The sequence below is a fragment of the Rhea americana genome, unplaced genomic scaffold (assembly GCF_003343005.1).
Source record: "Rhea americana isolate MKP2758 unplaced genomic scaffold, rheAme1 scaffold_100, whole genome shotgun sequence".
Lineage (NCBI taxonomy): Eukaryota > Metazoa > Chordata > Aves > Rheiformes > Rheidae > Rhea > Rhea americana.
The window spans coordinates 661373-684065 of NW_028185040.1; the positions used below are offsets into that span (position 1 = coordinate 661373).

Consider the following 22693-nt stretch of genomic DNA (forward strand, 5'->3'; position numbering starts at 1 on the left):
ATTTTGAATGACATTAATTTATTAAAAAAGACTGAATCCAACTGTGTTTAGGTGTGCTTTGTGGTTGAAGTTGATGCAGTTATAGCCCCCTCCCTTACTCACCCACCCAAATTTCCGAAAGTGGTTTCTTGAAGACCATTTCTARTAGTTCAGCTGCAAGAGGCTTGGAGACATGTCCATTAGTTGCATGTGCTCACTAATCGCTCAAGAACTGGAAATTAAGTGTACAAGTCAAACTGAGCATTATGTAGGACTTACCCCCAGTAGTAAGATTTATGTAAATCAGTACTTCTCCAATCAAGGGGCAAATTCTGCCCTACTACAGGAAGTAATAGGGAGACTTATACCTAAACTCAGACTATGGATCTCCTAGTTTCCCTAGCTGACTTTACCATCAACTGCACATTTATTTGCTCCATATTCCAAATAAGTTAGTAAAATTCAATTAACTTGTTTATTATCCCAGTAAATACAACTGSAGCTTTCAACATGGAAGGTACATCGTTGCAGTTGGCTGTGGAAAAGAAACTTTAGGTTAGCAACCTGCTATATATAAAACTCTTCTCATACCTTAGCTTTTTGCAGTGTAAGGTTTTAGAATAATGAGGTAGTTCCAAATGAGAAAAAGGCAAACTACTCATTTTTATGAGTGAATCATATGTTCGCATACACTGCTGCATCAAACTCTTTTTTGATAGCTGATTTGGGTAAGATTTGAAGGGACTCAGTGGATCCTTTGGGAAACTGAAAGCTACCTGCCAGTAGTTCTGTTTATGTTGCTTTCTTGTGGTCTGGGACATTAGCTTGTGAACCTGTTCTGTTTAAGGGAGTACATGTTAGAAGAAACATGATGTTGCTCTGTAGTGCAGGTTGGAAAAATCACACTTTTAGATAAAAGTGTCAGTAGTATCTTGGTAACTGCAGCTTGACTGGACTGCTGAACTGAGTCATCCTCACATTAGCTGTGAGGATGACTCACAGCCACAACAGTAGGCTTTAGGTCACTCCTAAGTCCAAGCAAATATGACCTATAGCTAATGACAACACACAGTGGTGGTCTGTTTTTGAGAACTTTCAACTTACTTAAGTTTGAATAGGAAGTAGTTGACTAACCTTATTTTTGGGAGGATGTAATGCATAAGATGATTTTAAACTTAAACATAGCAACTATCAATCACAGTTGGTGTGCAGAGCATGAAATACCATGCTTGATTTTATCCACTTAGGAGCAGCCTTTAAAGTACAGAAGGTTTACAACACTTCTTGCTAGATGATTGCGGTTTTTAATATTTTGTAGACCACTGGTAGGTTGCATAGATTTATGTAGTTCCTTACTTCAGGTACTGCTTATAATACAGTGCTGAAAGATAAAGACTRGTTAAATTGCTGACAGTTCTCCAGTGATTTTTGTTTTTAAAGAAATCCTATCAGTTCACTTACGCGGTCAACAGTCTCTGCAGTCAATATTCAATTCCAAAGGAAAAGCGCTGTCAAAAAGGCTACTGTCACATTGTTCCCTGTATAAATTAGGAAGGAGACTGTGCAGGCAAAGTACTGCTGTATGCCCAAAAAATGGTCGGTGATGGCAGAATTAGAGAAATAATATTTCTGTGAGAAGAAAGCTAACAGCTGAAAAAAAAATGCAGTTCTTATTTTATAAATAGAGCAAAGATGATTAAAGCAGTCACACAGTTCTAAAATAGTATGKTATGATGAAGCTTAAGTCTAATGTTAGACTATTCAGCCTGAGCTTGGCTTTGAAGTGCACTTATGTGCAAGTCTGAAGAAGTCAACTTTGTTACCTCTTCAAGTATTGCTATTGCAATGTATACTAAAAGTGAGTTTTGCCTCTTTTCTGGTAGAACTACTTCAATTTTTAAAACAATTTCAATTCCTCTTCCCTCCTGCCCCAAAAGAAAAGGTCTGGCCACTAATGTTTTTTTCAATTCATTTGCATTTTTTTTAATACAGTTAAGGCTACATTCCTAACTGCAAGTTTAATTTCTGTTCCAAGGAGAATAAACAAAATTGGGATAGTGAAGTGTGTCAAGCTTTATAAAGAACAGATACAGGGATACTTTGATCTTTCTTTAAAAATATTATTCCCAAAGATTTTTTTAAAACAGTATTTTAAAGCACTACCAGATACTTCTCTTCACAATATTCCTCCTTTCTCTTCCTAAAGCTGCTGTTAAGACATACAAGCACCAGTTACACTGTTTCTTAGCACTAACTGCACCTACAGACAAATATCATCACCACTAAACTCATTACCAGGCTAGTGTTCTTCCTCCTTCATTCCCCATTTACAACTACCTTTGGATTGTTTTCTCTATTTCAGGATTCAGACTGGAACATGAAAGGAGGCTGGGCAGGCTTGCCCTCGAAACAAGGTTTTTTTTTTTCCACTTTGTGCCCACCATCAGCCAGAAACAGAGTTTTATTTAACATATCGCTCCTGCAGCTCTTGCCGAAGTGCCACTCAGCAAGGCAGGAGTCGGCAAACTTACAACCTCACAGAATGGCTGAGGTCGGAAGGGGCCTCTGGAGGTCACCGAGTCCAAACCCCTGCTCAAGCAGGGGCACCTAAAGCACATGACCCTCCTTGAGACCTTGTGACCACAAGCAGTATTAGTTGGCTGAATAAAGTCCAGAGTTCACACACTGTGCAGGGAGACAGGCTGATTCAAAATCTGTACATCCTCAGACACCTCCCATGTTCAGATGTGGGAGATGTTGGTAAACAGCGTGAAGCAGTAGGCGAGAGGAAGATCTGGGTCAGTGCTGAGCCTAACTGTACTGTCCTGCTACCTAACTCTGAGCACTTGTTCTTACTGAAGTTAAAAAAAAAAGTTTCACAATGCAAAAACAGACATACTCTTCACTCAACTTTAAGCACAGCATTAAGTATTTCAAAACATAAACACAGTTTATTAATAGCAGCAAAAGCCAGTGACTACAGGTTGTATTAGGCAGTATGTTAAAGCTCACGTGGTTTTTTTGCCACTTTGTGGGATGCCTTGGCTTTTAAAGTTCTCCACTGTGCTTCTGTCYGTTTTTCATAAGAGTATTTGAATTTAGAGTTAAGAGATTAAGTTTGCTCAGTCACTACTTTTAGTCTGTTTCATGTAGCGTGCAAATGATACTACTCCCCACGTCATTTTTAAGAAAACAGAGTAACTGTGTCTGCCTTCACTTAACTACTCTTCTTTCAGTCTAACCACGCTTAATTCATTTTCTTCATGCTTGTTTGGTCTAGAAAGCACTGCTTCTTTCTTGGTAACTGAGAGTCAAACCAGGAAAGTGGGTTTTGTAGGTGTTGTCTACTACTGTTGAAGCAAACAGTGAATATGCTTTTGTCAATACTAGTCAGTAAATTCAGGCAGGGAAGTAACAAAAAAAAATTATTTTCTATCAATTATTTTTGGAATGTAGTATTACAACAGGAGCAGTCTATGATTAAGCAATGATTTTATTTTGAACACACACAGAAATAAGGTACTCAAGAAGCTAGCTAGACTTCCAAGTCCTCTCACAGCAGAGATTAAGCTGTGTTTGTACAGAAGCTATTCAGATGTATCACATCACTTTACAGGGAATGAAGTAATCAGAATAAAATTAACCATTTTAATGACACTGATAGTTGTAACACATCCGCAAATTGTTTTACAAAGTCCAAACAATACTTCTCATGTTTGATAAAGAATGGGGTCAAGACCATAAAACTGTCAGAACTAAAGCTCTGTGGCTGTTCTTTTTAAGTCAGTCTCTCTTCCACTACAGCATTAAAGATTCAAACCACCATGAAGAAGCTCTCCATAAACCTTTAATCACATTACAGTAATGMAATGTTTCTGCCTTTAATGAATACTCTGCATGTTGCCCTTTTAAAACAAAAACTAAATACCTGCGAGAAAGCAAAATTACATCATGTGAATGATACAATGCAAGTTTGTTTTTCAAAGTCTTTAAACAATGACTTGCATACAATCAGAATAGTAGACAAATGCAACCATTTTTTTCAAAATATAAGCTCTGATTCATATTTGAATATTATACAAGGAAGTTAGTTTCTTCCTACTGGAAAGAGTGATTTATCAAATCATTCTCAGCCAGTTATGGTGGCAAAAATAGAGTAAGAGTTTTAAAATAAATCTTTGATGTATAGCTCACTATTGCAGAGAGCTAGATATGTAATTAATTTACTCAACATCCTGATTTTGGCTAGATGCCACAATTCATATTAATTGTATATTATTTTGATGTTTAATCCAGTTCAAAAGTTCTATAGTTTTATCTAAAGTTCTTACTGATGTATGAGAAGTCCATCACCTACTGAMGACTTATTATTTCACAATGAACAGTACCTAATGGGAAATCTTAGTTACGGAAAAAAATAGTTAAACTACATGATCTGTTTGTCATAAATTTGCAAAAGCAAATCCATARCGAGTTTAAATGGAACACAAGTTTCAAAAAGACTGACCATGTATTACAAACAGCTACCAGTACTAAAACTAGATACCTACAGTTTCTTCTAGTGGTATTAACTTCTTAAAATAAAACATCTTTTTGAGCAGACAGAACTTTGAACAGGCTGGATGTATTTATTTTCAAGCAGCACAAAAGAAATTAAGTACATTACTTGTATGATCATTTACCAAATAACAGTTTCTATATTTAAAACCTGCATTTACACCTTCACTTTCACAATTAAATACTGCCACATTAGCTTCTGTGCTTGGTAATAATTTCCAAGGAAATAGGAAGCCTGTTTAGGCAAAATACTAAATTTAATTACAAAGGTGCTTGAAACAGATGTATAAGGTTAAACAAGTGCAATTTATTAGAACACTGATCTAAAAATGATGCTTGTGATACATAACATTTGAGAAAACTGGTGTCTGGTGTGCAGAGGAATTAAGGTTATGACATTAAAATGATTAATGAAAACTACTGAACATTTTAGTCCAATCAAATATTAGGTCACCCATACTTCGTCTTGTTGGTTTTGAGGACCTAGGTCTTATATGTATCTACACTCAATAGGCAATTCCCCAAACCCTGGCACACAGAAAAAGCAGAAGTTGATGCTTTTYACTCCAGAGAGTCAGGAGAAAAAGAGGTACTATTGTACTAACAGTAAATCAGAACTGTATAGTGACAGCCAGAAATACCTTTGCAACATGCAACATGACTGAGGTGTAACAGTTATTTCAACGCTTAGTCTTCACAGGCAATGTCACCAATTTATTTAGGACTCCATAATCCTTGCAGTGCAGAAACAGATGTCAGGGTCTTTGAAATGGAAGTTCAGTTGCATTAATCTTTAAGGATAAGTAATAATGCTTGTATTGCAAATTTAAAAACAGACAGGAGAGGAGAAGAAAGTAATAGGCATGTCTCTTCATCTAGAGAGGTTACAACAATTAAAGCAAGAAGAGAACTATAAGAGCTTCTACTAATCTCAGTGGCTGCATGCCCAGCGTAGCCCAAAGAGCAAGCATATGCATTAATGAGGATCACCCATTGCAAGGAACATTTCGCCTCCATCCACTGCAATAGCATGAGTTTACATCGCAGTCCAACTTGCTAGCAGCAAGCTGATTCTTAAAAAGAAAACTAATACAAGTTTCTTAGTCTAGCATTTGTGAAATGTAGATAAAGGAAAACACTCTTTTGTCAGGCTGCATATGCTTGTCTCTGCAACAGAGACAGCTGGGAGAGTAGGAAAGAGACTGCTGAAGGATCTGTCTGGTCTTCCTGCCTGTGTGAGCACTATGAAACATCGTAACAGACTCCCCACACACAAGAGGCAGCAGCTAGGCATCTGCTGAGCACTGCAGAGGGCTCCTCATTCTGCCTTTCCTCAGACGAATCTGAGCAATCCTGATGTTTCCAAAATCCCCGGGCCAGTGAGGGAGTTTGTGGGAGCAAGGGGAATGCAATGAACTAACAAATCAGCTATACAGCTTTCGGGCAGAGGGGAATTCTACAGAAGGAATTAAGGTGAACAGGTGACAGAAGCAAGGATATTAAAAAACATGACCCCGCAAGTCTCTGTTACTTTACCTTGTACCTGTAAATCCCAACTACTTGCCTAGTTCTTGGAACTCACCATCACGAGCTCCTAAGCCTAGACTCACCTACTGTGCCTTAGGTTGCTGAGGTTAATTTCGTAAGTGCTTAAATCCTTTAGGCCATATTCAATCTTCACTACAACATGAAGCCTGATCACCTAAAATCCAGCCAGCAGATAATACAAAGTAACTATTTCACAAAAGCAAGTAATTATTGTCTTATCTGCATGCTGAATCAGAATGCTCTAGAATCATCACGACTAATTGAATCCCTATTCTGATTTCACCAGAGCTCTTTCTGCGTATCAAGTATTTCTTAGTCTGTAAGAAGATATAAATGTCTGTTACAGAGTTGTGGAATAGAACAGAAAAGAGCATCAGCCATTTTAAAAGATACATATATATACACAGAGACCAAAAGCAATAGTTATACTTCTACAGGTACATTTTAATTTAATGTCAGAAGCAGTAGACTAGTAGCACTTTTTAGAGGCATTATTCGCCCTTTTCAAGTAAAACTATTTAGACCAGCAGTATACTTTCAGGTTTTCCATGGCTTTTCTATCTGTAGTTTGCCTTGGAAAAAATAATGAAGGCTTTAAAAGAGATGTTACGTTTTCAATTTCAAATCGTCTTTTGAAGCAATAAAGCTGAAAATTAAGTTGTTGGATAGTAAATACTTGATACAAATTTGTTTTTTCAAACAACTTTTCAAATGCACCTAAAGAAGCTAGAAGCAAATTTCTTAAAGCAAGTTACATTAGGATCTTCCTAGTTACTTCTTGTACACTGCTATATTTTGTTCGAGGAATAGAATAAGTAACTATGACTTGAAATCTTGGCCCCAGAAAAGTGTGTGGCAAAAAGCTGACAGATACCAATGAGGCAATAAACTAACAGTGTCTTTTAGTGCATAAAGCTGGAATATTTGCTAATGTAATGTAGAAAGCAGTAACTGTTACCACATGGGGATGTTAGAAGGCATACAGAGGAATACACTTCAAGAAACAGGAAATAATCTGTTTCAGAAGCAGGAAATATATGAAGTAGAACATACTTGCATACAGAAGACACTGTATACATGCACTTATATATGAAATACAGCATTATGCCACATCTTTTCATAAAAATTATTGTATTTCTTCACACATGGATATGAACTGAACTGTTCCAGTTACTCTCTCCACTCTGATAATCCTTTCCTTATGAAAAAATTAGTTATCTGAATAGAACATTCCCTGAGTAGACACATAAAAGCTATACAGCAGATTTTCATTTGCAAGAGTCTTCACAACTTTACTGGCACTAAAAATGTTCAGTTTGCTACTGTGCTAGTTTTAGGTAATTTTAATACTTTGTATTCATATGCATGTAGTTACATTTATGGTGTAATTACATCCTAATAGATGATTCTATCCCAATTTGGGAGAACTGTTTTTCTAAATACTTTTTCTGAAGAGGTGTCTCTAACCAGAATCCTACTCATGTCCAAGGGTAAAACACAGCTGAAATGCACGTAAAGTTAGTGAGGCCTACTGCATAACATCAAGAAAATACTGATTTCACAATTGTCACACAGATTTGCAGACACAAAGAGTTAGAGATAGATTAATCTAACAACTGTATATGGCTACACAGGAGAAAAAGAAAGAAAAATCTCAAGTCAGCCACAGTGTCACTTTGCACCATCCTGATTTTAATTTGCAGGTGAAAGTGAGAAGGTTCCACCTGACTTGGAGCCTTTTAAGGGTTCCCACCATATACTTCTTGCAGAAATGCTCTCAAATCTAACCTGAAGGAGAAATCAGTATTCATACTCTGGTTATTTCTAACAAGAATTCACAAACATTTGGCTATCTGAATTGAAAAATATAACTAATTTACATAAATATCTCCAACAACCAAGAAAATGTACAAATCTGAAGTTAAACACATTTGGCTTGCAACAAGCCCTGTTTGCTAATGTCTTTATAAAGGCTCAGATTTAAAGAAAAGCAGTCATTTTAAACCAATACGTTGCAAATGCCATCCCACTGTATGGAGACACTCACCATTCTTCTATACATGAATGATAACATTCCACATCTGTTTGCAAGCAACATATGCCTCATTTTGGTCCTGGTCTGTTAGTCTCCACTCCTACATTTTGAAGTAGTCTTTTACAGCTCAGAGAAGCCACTGCACCTGAAATATTCAGCAGCACTGTGCAGTAGCATTGCTTAGTCTCCAAGGTTTTGCGTTGACTGCGTAAAAGTGGAAAACCACGATGACATGGCCGACTTTGCACTTGTCAAGGCTCCTCCAACCGACTGACCTACATTATAAAACAAAAGAAAGAGGATCAATAATTGTCATGTTTTTGTCATCTTGTCATTACTAGGCCCATAAAACAGCACAATCTGTTGTCTAATCTGGGATTTAAAAATTAAAGCCCACAGTCTACATCATAAAAACATTTAAAGAACTCAAACATACTAGGTCAGCAGAAATGGTCTATACTTTCCTTTATCCTGGAGGACCTGCTAGGATTTAGTACTGAAAAGTGCTCCTTGCCAGAATACATAGCAGAAAAAAACAGGAGCAAGACTCCAGTGCAAAGAGCAAGCTAAATAGTTTTCAGCAAAGCTACTAGAGAACTCTTCAGCTGATGGACTCATGTTCTCTCACATTGCAAGGTGGCAGCCTCATAAAGGTGCCCTTGTTTGCAGAAACTGCTTTTCCAGAAAACTGCAGACTATTGCAAAACCTACACAGACTGACACAAAGTCTTTCAGTGATTTCAGCCAGCTCTGGAGTTTCAAAGTAATACAAGAGTGAGAATAGCTGAATGCAGAAGGCAATGTTGTGGTCTAAGCATTTATAGAAGAAATGAAGAGCTTTTACATGAATGTCTCCCTCTCACGTTCCTGTTCAGCTCACATTGGAAAAGAAACTCATGCTAGTTTCTTTAGCCTAACTGCTTCTCTTTCTACTACCATGCAATGTACAAGGCCTTAACCAGCAGCTTTGCTTCTCAAAAAATTCCTGTGTTTTATATGTATGTTGTAAAGTACACTTCGATTAAAATGAAAGTGTAATATAGGATGCTTCTACAAAATAAGATGATGCCTAGATTCAGGTTGGCTTTCAATAAATTTCTTACCTACAGCTTTTCCTGTCTGTACAACATTTCGGCTAGTRGAAACCATCACATTTCCAATCTTCTTTCCACGTTCACTATTTTGCACCGAGCTAAACAAAAGAGACACTGAAGAGTGTTAGTCAACTGACATATTATCTCTAATTGTAAATGAACTATAGGATTAGAAATATTTTTTTTATATGTATACACACACACACTCACACAGACAGACATATTTCTAGCATAGGAATTTTAAGGGCTTGATTTTATATAAATATTTATACAAAATCAAGCCCATACAATTCCCATATCTGAAGTATGCATCTCATCCACACAGATCAGTTAGACATGGAACAAAAAAAGCAAACAACAATAGTTCATTCTTATAAAACACACTACTACCTTTCATATATGTTTACTAAAAAGAATTTATGCTCTAAATTATAAAAATTAAAATTATAGAAATTTTGCAAAGTTCTAGCTCTGATCTGTAAACCTTAAAGGAGAAATATGTTAATGAATAGTCATCATCCATTTCTCTAAATAGTTTACTTTGTATTTTGCTTTTAATTTTTCATCAAGTATCATTCAGCTTTTGTTAAAACAGGTGAAAAGATGATAGACACCACCATCAGTTGGAAAGGACTGCATAAAAGTGATCAGCTCTAGTGAACATATGCAATCACTTGAAAATAACCTCATTTAGTTTTAAATTATAACATTAAAATTTCAGATTCATTTCATACTCTGAAAAACTATTTATGTAAAATTCAGTAACACAGCTGTAGAAAAGCATGCCACCTTCTCTTCCACCTCACAATTTGCTACCTTAACTTGTTGAATACTTTCAAAATCTTCAGTGTAGATGAAAAGCAGAACGGACAGAGTATGTCTCAAGAATAAGCACAGGTACAGTTTGAAACAAAGTAAGTAATTTTGCATCTGACAGGTAAATTGCTTCTGAGGAATAAGGTTACTGTTGTAAAAATATTTTTATTATTAGAGACAACTACTGATCCTCTCTCACTCGTTTCAGAATACCAGAAAGTGTTAGTATCTCCCCTTTAAAAAAAAGGAAGAGGGAGGGAGGGATATATTATAAACATCCCTGCATCTTGCAAATTACTAAATCTTTCTACAAAGGCTACAAACCACAACACTAGTAAGAGCTGCTATCAGCATGTGCCTTATTGAAGGCAATTACCTTGAGATAAATCTTGATTTGTTTGCAATTCTCAATCTCCATTACCGAAGTTTAATCTGGCATTGGTCAGCAGAAGCAACAAGAAGATGCAACGGGCTGAAGTCTGAACCTTTCTGTTCCTCAGGGTGCCCTTTTATGTTACCATGTATTTTAGTCCTACTGAATGTAACAGTTTACAGTCAAGGCACATGCAGAATTAGCAGTGCATATGCACCCCTGATTTAACAGGCATCTTACAGAACCAGTCTGCCTAAGTGTCTACAACAAGCCAACTACATAGATGGCACCGCCAAATCTCAACAAATCCAGCGACTTTTATTAAAGAACAAACTTCACAGTCAACATAGCTAAGAGAAAACCTATTTTGCTTGATGGCTGAACAAAAAAGAAAGAGTTAACTGCAACCCTAAGACTGAATTTGGGCTCTAGTTAAGAGCTGTACAGCTGTGAATAACAAGTGCCGCTGAAGCCAGTTTTAGACATGAATATTAGAGGTAAGAACTGGCAGAACTTAAAGTTCAGGTAGAGTTCAGTGCAACAAGAAGTTACAGAAGATGCATTTTAAACTTCCAAATGGAAGAATCTGCCATAGCCTCAGTACATCTACAATGAACTTCAAGAGAGATTTTTTAGAACAATGCTGCATTAAAAAAGTAACAGAGAAAAAAACAAAAAATCTCACCCCGAACACTAATTTCTCCTAATATTGGGGCCCAAAGCCAGCACCAGGAAAACACTGATAAAAGTTTTAATGGCTTTGATTTACATGGATTCCTAACAGTTTAAAAATAAATACATAAAAGCCTTATAATTGCAATTCAAAAATCAGGGCTCCATTGTGTAAAGACTAAACAAAACAGTGTATTAGCACTATTTCCTCCTATTTTATSCAAACCATCTATCTTTATATGTAGTAAGTTTTGCAAGAGAACTTCAAACACAGTTTCATGTACATAGGTGATTCAAATTGTTATTTTGTTTAGTTCACCATAGCAGAAGTTACACAGTTATTAATATATGACTTTTTTCAGTATGTATTAAAATACTATATACTTACTGTGACAATCTTAACTTAACATCTGACACAGAGTATTGTCCCTGGAATGGATGGCTGGAAGAAGGGAAAGAAACCCAAAAAAATATGTTTATTTATTTTTGCATGATGAATCCATACTACAACAACTGAAATCACTGGTTATATTATTTTCTGCTGTTAAAAAAAGAAAAAGGTCTATTATAGATGTAGTAGCATACCACTTTATAGTCTGTTAGATCCACTGACTATTCAATCTTAGATTTCTTATGAACTACCTGTAAGATGCTTTCTATTTATAAACCAGATATAAACAATCTTCTTTTCACACTAAGGCAGATATATACCTCCTTCTAACAAGGCAGAGTGTGAGAAAGTGATCCCTTAAGTAGGCCAGAAGAGCTCTGCAGGTCTAAAGAAAAACAACCTTCCTCTCCAGGCTACAGCAGCTGCCAAGTAAGAGCAAAAACATACAAACCTCCCTGCAGTACAGCAATAATCCACACTAAACAAAGCACACGTGGAGCCTACAGCGTTACCAGACCAGGCATGATCTGATACTAGAGAACAAATAAGCATAAAACAATGCAAAGTATAATAGATGAAATATAAATCAGCCAGCTCCCCTCCATCCCCATCAATGACATCTTTGGACACAGCTATTGCCTGGACACCTGAAAGCAATTAAAAAAAAAAAAAAAAAAAGCAACGAAGCAGAACCACCCGAGGGCAATTCCTGAGGAATGACAATGAACTCTCTACAGCAGGGGACAGCCAACTATCAAGTTGTTCAAGTTTCGCATCTCCTGACTCTGCATAGTTTTCTTCATAAAACTATATCCCAGAAATACAGTAAGGTGCTAAAGAACAGAAGCTTTCTACTTCTATACGGTCAGAATCTTTTCAGCATAGGGCTGCAAAGATTTCAGCCTCAAGGGCCTTCCAAGAGGAACGTGGAGAGTGCTGTAGTTCTACAGAACGGTGTGCCTGACTCCGCATACTAGGCACTTTCTACGCTAACTGCTAAAAATTGGTTCCTTACCTAGAATTTACCTCTGCAAGAGCTGGATGCTTGTTGCTGTTCCATACTCTGTAGTTGTGTGTATTTTTCCAGGCTGCTACAAATGCTGTTCCGAAGTCTGACAAAGTCTTTTCATTGTCTGATAAAGTAAAATAAAGATGAGTGAATATGTAGCATTTTGTTGGAGATGCTATACAAGAAAAAGTAAAAACTTTTTTTTCCTTTTAAAGAAAAACTATAATTTTCCAAGCTGCTGACAAACCAAAGTCAAGTCAAATTTCCATATTATGAACCTGGCACTTCACAGATATTGCATTATATTCATTTTAAAGTGTCCCAAATATACAGAGCCAGGACAGAACACAAAACCAAAAACTAAAATTTATGTTGCTTCCCCCCCCCTTTTCTTCCTATGACAACACTAACGAGACAAATTTTATAAAAAGCTTTTCATAATGCTGAAGAATAAATAATATTTTCTTATTTTTAGTTTATTTATAAAACTCTGAGGAGTGCAACTGGAAAAAAAAAAAAGAGTTTAGTTGCATTCATGTAGGAAAGATTGGAACACAGGGAATTCCCTCTGAACTGAGACAGAAATGCTTAAGTTCCAGAAAATAGAAGCTTATAAAGCCTCTAGCTCACACTTTTCACTTAATGAACTTGTATGTAAGGCAGGGAAGAAAGGGAGGAGAGAAGGGTCAGACCAGCAAGACTTTCAGAGGACAGTCACTAACTTCATTCCTCCTTGGATCCAATTAGTTTCCCAAACTGAACTTCAGGTGGCAGAGTCTGTAGAATATTCTAAGTTTGTAAAATCTGTCACTGTACAGGGTTGCAAGTTCTTCTACTTATGAGGAAAGCTTATTTAAAAATTAAGGAAATTTTGTTGTCCTTGGCTTTCCTTATTATTCCTTGAGAAGTTTATTTACTAAATTCTTAAAGACTATTTATTCTTTCACAATCTCCTTCTCCTTGGCAGTAGGCCAAGCACGTACTGCAACAGAGCAAATGCTTATTACACCCACGTTCATCTTAGCCCCTAGACAAGGTATGCAGTGTACCTGGTTGTAGCACAGCAGCAAGCAGCGCATGAAGATAAGCAGTAAACTGAGCCCTGATCCACTCATCTCCTCCCTCCCAACCAGTGCCATCAAGGAAAACATCATCTCTGTTTTCAGTCACATGCTTCACCAAGTAATCAGCAAATCTCAGGTCAGCAGTTGTAGGGTTCAGGATCTTACGGAGTTCTGGATCATGGATTTGTACATGAGCATCTTCTATCTGTTTGAAATAATTCCAAGGGTAAAAGTGGATCCAAATGAAACTGTTATATATATAATACCACATAATACTACTGTCAAACAACTACCTAAATCTAAACACACAGTCACAATCAGCATCAAGAAGAAACAAATAACCAAATAAATCATAACCGAACTATTCTCTGAATAACAGAGATTGCTGATGAACCTGATGATCTTCCTGCCACAAAGCAAAAGCTGTTCATTTCACAGTATTTGGCACGGAATTTTGGTGTTCACATGCATTTTTCTTTCATTTTCTCTTTGATTACTGCTTTAATTTATCCACTAGGTTAAGTTGGTTACATATAATTAACTATGTTATGTTACCAAATCGTGATTATGTACTTCTGACTATTTACCAGAACGCATGCAGTGCTTTCTTAGGTTTTTCCGCCCCTTCCCTTTTTTCCCTCTTTAAACTGTTGACTAAATCAGAAAGAAGTCAGCATTTGTAGGCTTTATTCTCCGACTGTATACAGATACTGTTTCTCAGCTGCAGGCATTTACTTTTGAAGACCTCATTACAAAGCTGTAAAAGTCCATAACAAGTAAAACTAAAATGGTAGTGAAATAAAAATTTTAAAAATACCCTAAATATTCAAATATTAGATATAAGAATACATAGGAAAAATATGTATTACTTTCTCACAGCTTAAAAGTTGTGTTGTTTACCCAGCAACCTACACAAATAGAATAAATTCTTAAACATAAGAGCTTATTTCATGGGGAAGTTAATTTGGGCATGAACCTGAAACATTACAGACATATTCAAAATGCACCCTCTGCTTTGTTTCCCCCCCTCCTCGCCCTCTCCCTTTTTTTTATTCCAGTTCAAGAAGTTCAAATGCAAGAGTTTCATACTTCTACAATTGCATCGCTCAGATGTTTCTGCTGACGGAACAGGATGTTGGTGGCTCCAGCGACAAAGCCTCGGACTGTTACATCTGAGAGGAGATGATGTTGCTGTAGTGCCATATATGGCAAACAGAGGTATCCCTAAAGTAACAGAGATATTTAGAGGATTACCAAGAAGACAAAATATTGTCTATATTCACAATTTTTCTTAACAAAAGCCAGCACATTCCCACCCACAATAAAGAACTCTGGTTACTATAATTTCAGCCATGATTATCTATTTCTTTGCTACATTATATTGTAAAGCAAAGAAAACAGATTTCACATAAACTTAAGTTTTTAAGAGACTGTGTAGCCTTCCAGTCTCAGGACTGAAAATGAAATACAATGATAGCTGACAAGACACAAACATGTTTACATGGTAGCAGAATAAGCAGTATAAAGTGAGCATGGCCATCTCAAGTCAGTTTAAAGACAAGAAGTCAAGGGACCGAGATTCATCTCACTTCTCATCTGCATGCTGTCTTCTGGTAGACCTGAGGTACATCATGCAGAAAAGTTACAGAAACTCACACAGCTGCTGTCCACACTTTGAAGATGGAGCCTGTAAGTCTCCAGAGATAGTGGTCAATTTTGGGTGAGCATGTGCTTGCCTGCTTTAAGAGAAAGCAGGAAAGAAAGCAATGCACTGTGTTTCTTAATCACTCCATGCTTAGAAATTAACATAGCATCCTACCCAATTAAAAAGTAAAAACAAGAATTTTGTGTCATAAGGCTTTTAAGTTATGTAAAGATCGTTGAGAAGAAGCTGTAGGTATTGTATTATCTCTAGCATCAACATACTCACCGAATTTAGAACTCAAACCTAATTCCAACTGTTTCAATTGCGTAAAGCACAATGTGGTTTATTTGCTAGTACAAACCCAGTAGGCTAATGGCATACTGGACAGAAACAAAGAGCACATGTACTTTATCACACAGTACATGATAATTGGAAACATATGGAAAAAAGGAGCACAACTACTCCCTTTTGTTATATTAAACACAGGGATAGCTTTCCAGATGACAAGCACTTATTAGCTGAAAATAAACAGTCTGTGTCAAAAGAACAACAGCACTTTGAAACAGCATCACCAACTCAAAATAGAAAATATTCAGAAAAATAAGGCTTAGGAAGCTGGCAAAGAAAAGTCTAATTAATTTTTACTCAAGTTTTGGAAATATTTCACTGTTTAAAATATCAAGGGTCAGTTCCCAAATTCACATTTCTCCATAAATATAACTGTGTTGAACCTGTTCCTTTTCAAGAGTGCAATTAAAATGAGCATTAGATCCTACAGAACTGGTGATAAAGAAACGAAGTATCGCAGCTTATTTTTCCTTATGCTGTGGTGTATGTGGATATATTCTGCCACCTGGCAAAATCTCATTCCATTCAAATTTGTCAGATTTGTTATTCTTCTATGGCATAGCATAAAAGAACCTAGAGATGAGAGCTCTAAATGAGATTTAAACTTTCCTGTAAGCAGTTAAATTTTAACTTGCAATCACATTTTCTGATAACTTTGGGATGTAAAGCCTTTTCTGTTTTAATTTCATTGGATGAATTCAAATGAAAAGTACCTTTGTGGAACATCAGGTAAACATGTAGAAACTGTCAACTTCCATAAAAATTGTTTACTTTTCCATTTTATGAGCTTAGCAGCAAACAAAGTGTGCCCTCTTAGCCCTAGCCCCTAGCAATTATTTGCTCCTTGCCTTCAATCTATAGTGCAGATGGCATTTGATCTGCTCATTTGGGCCTAATGTATTGTTGCCAATGGAAGTTATTCTGAGAAGCTCAAATACAACTGTCAAATACAATGTTTTGCAAGGAAACGCAAATACGCATTTCCAAAGGGAGGGACACTGCCGTGAACCTCATCATGTTCAGGGTATGAATCTGAATCTTCCACTTCCTGGGCAAACACGTTCATCTAATAGGCTACTACATAAAAACAAACTAAAGTATTATATCGCTTTTTTCACTGTCAAAGCGAGGCATTTGTCCTGTTTTTCATAGGTAACTCAGCAGCAGTAAATGTGTATTACGTATTTTCTGAGAATGATTATCAGGGTCCTTAGAGTAACTCTATAATACCTGGAGTTCAGTTCTATTTCTGTGTAATCGTAGAGCTCAGCACCATGCACATAGGAAGAGACACAGATAATGCGCAAGTGTTAAGAGACAAAGAAGAAAAGTTACCTCTAGGCTTAGCTAGCAGCTAGGAAATGGTTTGCAGAATCTTAGTTAAGAAGTATTTAGATACCTTTGTCCTAAAAAATCTGATCTCGCCCCATACAGATTAGATTAACAATTCTTCAGAGTAAAAGAAAATAGTAGTTACTGATACTTAGCATGCATTGAGCACAGTGGGTCCACAGAGTACCATCATACAGAATTGCAAGCAGTACACACGTACACAGGTAACAGTAAAGTGGAAGGCACGTGCGCCTGCACACACCCCCCCCTCAGACAGGCACTGTTTCTTTTTTTATCTGCCTAGACACACACAGACTGTACTTACATGTAACACTGTAGTRCCCCACAGTCCATTCAGAGCTGAACAAACAAAATTATTAGTCACTTCTGTAAAGATAGAAGTCTTTTTGAGTTACCAGGTACCACGAACAACCTGTTTACCTTTGTAAAAATAGCCAGCGGCATACCATACTGGTCCTCTTCCAACCCAGATATCAGTCCTGGAACAAGCACCGCATGTCCTGTATTTGCCTGGGGCTGCACAGTGATTGGAAGGCTTTCTGAGCGGATGCCCTCTTTCAGTAGACTTTCAGCCTGTTCGGAGGCTTTATCTTCACGTTCTCCTTTCAAGTTAGACTCCTCCAAAATGCTAGGATCTAAGGTCTCCCAATCACTTTCAGAAGACTCTGGAGAAGCGCGGAAAGGAACTTTCAAGCGCTGTACAGTGCCATTGGAGGACTGAGCTCCATTGCAAGTCTTCTCTGACTGGGAAAAAGGCACATCTGCTTTTTGACCTTCCAGCAAATGGTCTCCTGCCATCTTTCTGCCTCTCTTTCCCATTCCCAAGTTTGTATTTGAAATATCAGCAGCAGACACAGAAACACAATCATCTAACTGTGGAGTGATTTCCTGCGAGCCAGCATCCTCTGATATGCTCTTTCTTGGTCTATATTGTGAGCAGTCAGTAAGGCCATGTTCAATCATACCTGGAAAGCGATATCACACATGAATATCAGCACCTTAATACAAATTCAAATGACTTTTGTTAAAGACAGTGAAGGAAATGCTCTTCTGTGCATGCTAGAAATTACATAGTTCAGAACACTACCTTGAACACCAAACCTTCTCTCCAAGAATATTTGCTCCAACCTTTTGCTTTGAGAAGAATGGTTAAAATTTAAGAATTAACTAGGCAAGAATTTCCCCTCCTCTCCCCTCTTTTTTTTTTTTCTTCCTTTCTTCTGAGGGGTATGTATAGAGGAAATAGAGCTGTATTTTTGATGTGTAAGAGCTTGGCAAGAATACATGCCCAATGACTTATTCAGAGTCCCATCTACGGTATCAGCAAGCAGTAATACAAAAGATCTAGTAGCTCTGGCTAAACACAAAGAATAATTCATATGCTGTTAGGAGATGTGTCCATACTACATACATGCATACAAGTTATCCCATTTTTAAGGCAATATATTGACAGAACTCTACTGTCACATGAGTTATTTTCCACATGGAACTGTAMAGCCAGTTTCAGTTATGAACAAACACCATATTAAAAAGAAGTCCAAATGTCTCTTCTTACCAGGAAAGAGTGACAAGACAGTCATTAGAGCTCCCACCAATCTATTTACTGGAGAAATGTAAAACAGCACCTGGTGACAAGACGACAAAAAAAAAGAACAAGAGGGAGGAGTAGTAAAGAAAAGTAAAGAAAAAAAAATGATAGCTTACATATGACAGATAAAACATACACAAGCTGTCCAAGGCATTTTCTTTCTTTCTATGCCTGTTTACCAACAAAAGTTCTTACAACAGTTTTTTTGAAGTAAATATTTAAGTGCATGTACATATATAATTTGCTTACAGTTGGACCACTCAATCCAATGCTGATTGGATCAATTTCAGAAGAAAAAAAATATAAAAAAAATCTCACTAATTGCAGAGTTTCAAGAACAACTTTTGTCTGTCACAAAATCATTGCTTATTTTTTCTACATTAAAGACTGTCTCTATTATAAGTCAGAGGCCAAATAATCACCATTTCAGAATTCTGAAAAACCCCTACACAGAAAAGCTCTCCAAATAAAATATTAATAATAAGTAGATAAGTGAAGGATAAATGTAGCATGCATTTATTAAAGATATCTTTCTATGATTAAAAAACTGATTTTTTGAAAACAAAAAATGATTGATGTTGACTTCAGCAAAGCACTTCAGGCATAACATGGGAAATTAGAATTTCTTTAATTAAGTTAGAGAGACTGGGATTAGTAAATTATTTAGAAACTCAAAAGGGGGATGTCAAAGGCTAGCAATGAAAGAGTCAGCATGAGGTTCAAGGAATATATATACTGGAGTTCCTCCAAAATAAACAAAAAAAACCCCACACTTGCTTTATGATACCATTTTCACATTCTCAGTAAAAAAGCAGTAGTATCCTAGTGACAAACACGAGCATTACAAGGAGTCAGCTATACAAAGGAATACAGAATGACCACATATAACATGATGACTTTGCAGGTCAAGTTACTAAGTGCAAGTTTGTGGACTTAGAACTAACAAAAGACTTCTGCTATAAGCTAGAAAGTCACTTGTCAGAAGTAAATAATGAGTAACATGATCCACCAGTGTGCTGAAGTCTATGAGCCACTGACCTGATGGAACCAAGAGACAGTCCTAACATACTATGTGATATTTAATGACATCTCAGCTGGAAACAGAGGATACCATGTATAGTGTCTTGTATAATTTGTTTTTCAACGTTCAAGAAAGATGAATTGCAGCAACTGCAGAAAAAGCCTACAGCATGATGAGAAGAACAGGTAGTTCATGTGAACAGAGTAATTTCCACTGACACCAGCGGGAATAAAAAGTCTAGCTTCTTTTGAGAAGCTGGTCAGTAAGTTAATGAAAGCTACCTGATGTAACAGCACAGAGCTAGGCAGAAACCCCACATTATCCCTTTCAGTTTAAGATTCTCAGGTATCATGTATTCCTAGCTGAAGTCATTTATAAGTCTACAGAAATAAACAAGGTTATAAGTACCTCCTTTTCAAAAAGTCTACCTATATTTTTTTTTGTTAGGTGTACTGCATACTTAAGCTGATGACTTTTCTATACTTTTTCCCATTGACTGCCTCTGTCATCTTTCCATTTGCAATGGTGCACATTTCTTTAGCCCTCCCTATCCTGTCGTAAGGTCTACAACATTTACATTAGCAAACTGAGCGGTCCTGGCAGCAGAAAGCCAAACGATTGCCATCTGGAAATGGTCTTGCAGCTTAAAAGTAGCTGGGGGTGAGGTGGGGGTTTCCTTTAGCCTTTGGAAAGACATTAGCCAAACTGCTAGGCATTAAAGAAAATCAATCCGTGGCATTCGGGCATTTTTCTGCTCAAGGAACATTGGCATTACTAGCAGCTTTTTGCTTATAAGGTGTTTGAACATACAGATTTCCCAGAGCTATTTTGGAACCTTAATGTCTGTCAGAAAACAGGCAGTACCAGGAAACCAAAACTCTTCCTTTTGAAATTGAAAGTGTTCTTTTCCTGTTATGGCTTAGGGAAAAAAAAAAGAAAAAAACAAACAAAAATAAAAACTTCACAGATTTATTCAATAAGAATCCAGTTATTTTCAAAGCAGATTCATGTCTGAGTCATATAAACATGCTTGGCAAAGCTTCTCTCCACTCTTCCTATGCATTTATGTCCTGTGGTTTGTGCAGCTTCAGAGAAAAAAAATGTAGCTCAGTTAAGGCTTTTTGTTTGTTTGTTTTACATACACCTAAGAGTTGAACTACTGTGATAGAATGCTAACATTAAGGTTTTTTTAAATAGATCAATAGGTATGTTTTATAAAAAAGTCTTCCTGGAGAAGTTCAAAATGTATTCAGTGATTTGGGGAAAAAAATCTTACCTATTAAGTCTTAATTACATTCATTTCTGCACATGTACTGCCACTGTGTAATAACTGTATTTTCTCAAGTATACTTTGCATAGCCTTAAATAATACAGCAGCTTTAGTATATACATCTTCAATGCAAAAATTAAATGTATTCTCTTCAAGAAACACTTATAACTATCAAGGTATATCTAGCATACAGAATTAGGTGACAAGTGCAGAAGCTTTAGTGAAGTCGTCCAAGTACATCTATAAAAGGGAGTATGTACTGTCTCACAAAAGGTACCTAAGCCTTAGACAGAAGCTTCAAAAAGCTGTTTTGATGTTTTATAGGTCAAATCCTACTGACTTGCCAGTTGTAGCCAATGGGAAAATTCGGATTTTCCTTCTCACCACTCTGAAGAAGCTAGCTTTTAACAGAGCAGGTTCATTAAAGAAAGAGTGAAATTTTGAGAACTGAAAGCAACGTTTAAACAAAAATTTAAAGAACAAGGCAAAAATATTACCTCTTACATTGTCTCCTCTACCTGTCTACATAACTCAGGTTTGAAAGAGGTTCCTAGCACTAGTTTCCCTTGGTATGCTTATGCAATGCTTAAATCAAAAGTTGTAGTTGACTGGATCCTGTACAGTCATATGCTCTTAAAAAAAAAAAAAAAAAAAAAAAAAAAAAAAAGTACCTACATTTTCTATCCATTCCTTCACACAAGTAGCTGTTTGCATTATGTGTATCCATTCCTGTCTTTTTATAATACATCATGTTTCTCTGCTCATTTAAATACATCTTACTCATTTCACTGAGACAGCTCTTAATAAGGCAGAGTATACAGAAGAGGTGAGAACAAGTTTATGTTATATGTTAACACAACAGTTAATTAAAGCATAGTTTCCAAACATATACATGCATACGAAAGTACTTTAAATATAATTCTTATTTGTCACTGGTATATTTTACACATCTTCACATGAAAGAAAACTAATAATTACACTTCTATTTCAATTCTTGGCCTACAAAACGTTACCTTTTTCTCTAGAAGAATCAATTTAAAAAGGATCAAGACCTGAAAAATACAGAAAAGAAAAACATGGTGAGTGAACCATTGCCATTTATCAAAAATACTGTACAAACTTTGTCTTATTCAAAGTTTAATATTAATTATTGATTTTATTGACTAAACAATCAAATACATTTGGCCAACAGAAACTAGTGTCCTTATATCCTTTCTCCACCTGAATGTTCTTTGAAAATAGCATCTGAGGTGCACAAAGAACGAATTGCACAAACAGGAATTGCATACTTTAAATCATATAAAGCTTATTTATGAGTAAGAATACATTCTATCACTACAGAGTTTCAAAAAACAATAAACTGCATAAGCACAGACCAGCTCCTCAACAGAAACACATAAATGAATTCAGCAGAACACCAAAAATAGTGCTCACTTCACCTAATTTTAGACATCTACAAATGTGGTATCTAAATCAGAGATGGTTGTCCTGACTTTGTACTCAAAGAAAACAAATAGATGCTTATAGGGCACAACTGGAATGTTGGGAGTGAAATAAAAATTAGTTCTACCTCCCCAAATATCTACTGTGCACATGCAAATTCATTATCCTAATTTCTCAATTTTTCCTTGATGCTTATCAGTTAATAATAAATAAATAAATAAAAGATTCTAAAGGTTATTTGCAACTTAGGATACACTCTGCATTTCAACAGCCATCAAGAAAAAGAAGAGAAACAAGGTCCTTCATGTTCTATGATAGCAGGAGCTGTAGAAATTATGGGAAAAAAGATACAGGGAAAAAAGGTAAGTTGTGTGTGCCAGGACATTAGCAACATTCTTCCAGTACATTCATCTGATAAGGAACAGGAAATAGAGATACAATTTCCACTTTGGGACGTGATTCAAGAAATGTCTCAAAAACCCTAGAA

The 22693-nt window shown here is 36.4% G+C and overlaps 1 protein-coding gene across 4 annotated transcripts in view; it reads right to left on the minus strand.

The window, feature by feature from the left end:
* Positions 1-4587: 4587 nt before the first annotated feature.
* AVL9 (AVL9 cell migration associated) overlaps positions 4588-22693 on the minus strand; it is a 49152-nt gene continuing 31046 nt past the window's right edge. For 3 of the 4 annotated variants that reach the window (XM_085303819.1, XM_085303810.1, XM_085303802.1), the window contains 9 exons: positions 21777-21815; positions 18440-18509; positions 17305-17849; positions 14628-14762; positions 13524-13743; positions 12481-12598; positions 11463-11516; positions 9223-9311; positions 4588-8394 (listed from right to left, as the gene is read on the minus strand). In XM_085303819.1, coding sequence (XP_085159945.1) covers positions 8300-8394; positions 9223-9311; positions 11463-11516; positions 12481-12598; positions 13524-13743; positions 14628-14762; positions 17305-17849; positions 18440-18509; positions 21777-21815 — 1365 coding nt within the window. In that variant the 3' untranslated portion in view covers positions 4588-8299. Of the gene's footprint in view, positions 8395-9222; positions 9328-11462; positions 11517-12480; positions 12599-13523; positions 13744-14627; positions 14763-17304; positions 17850-18439; positions 18510-21776; positions 21816-22693 lie in introns of those variants that run through there. The other variant, XM_085303828.1, reaches the window with a different exon arrangement.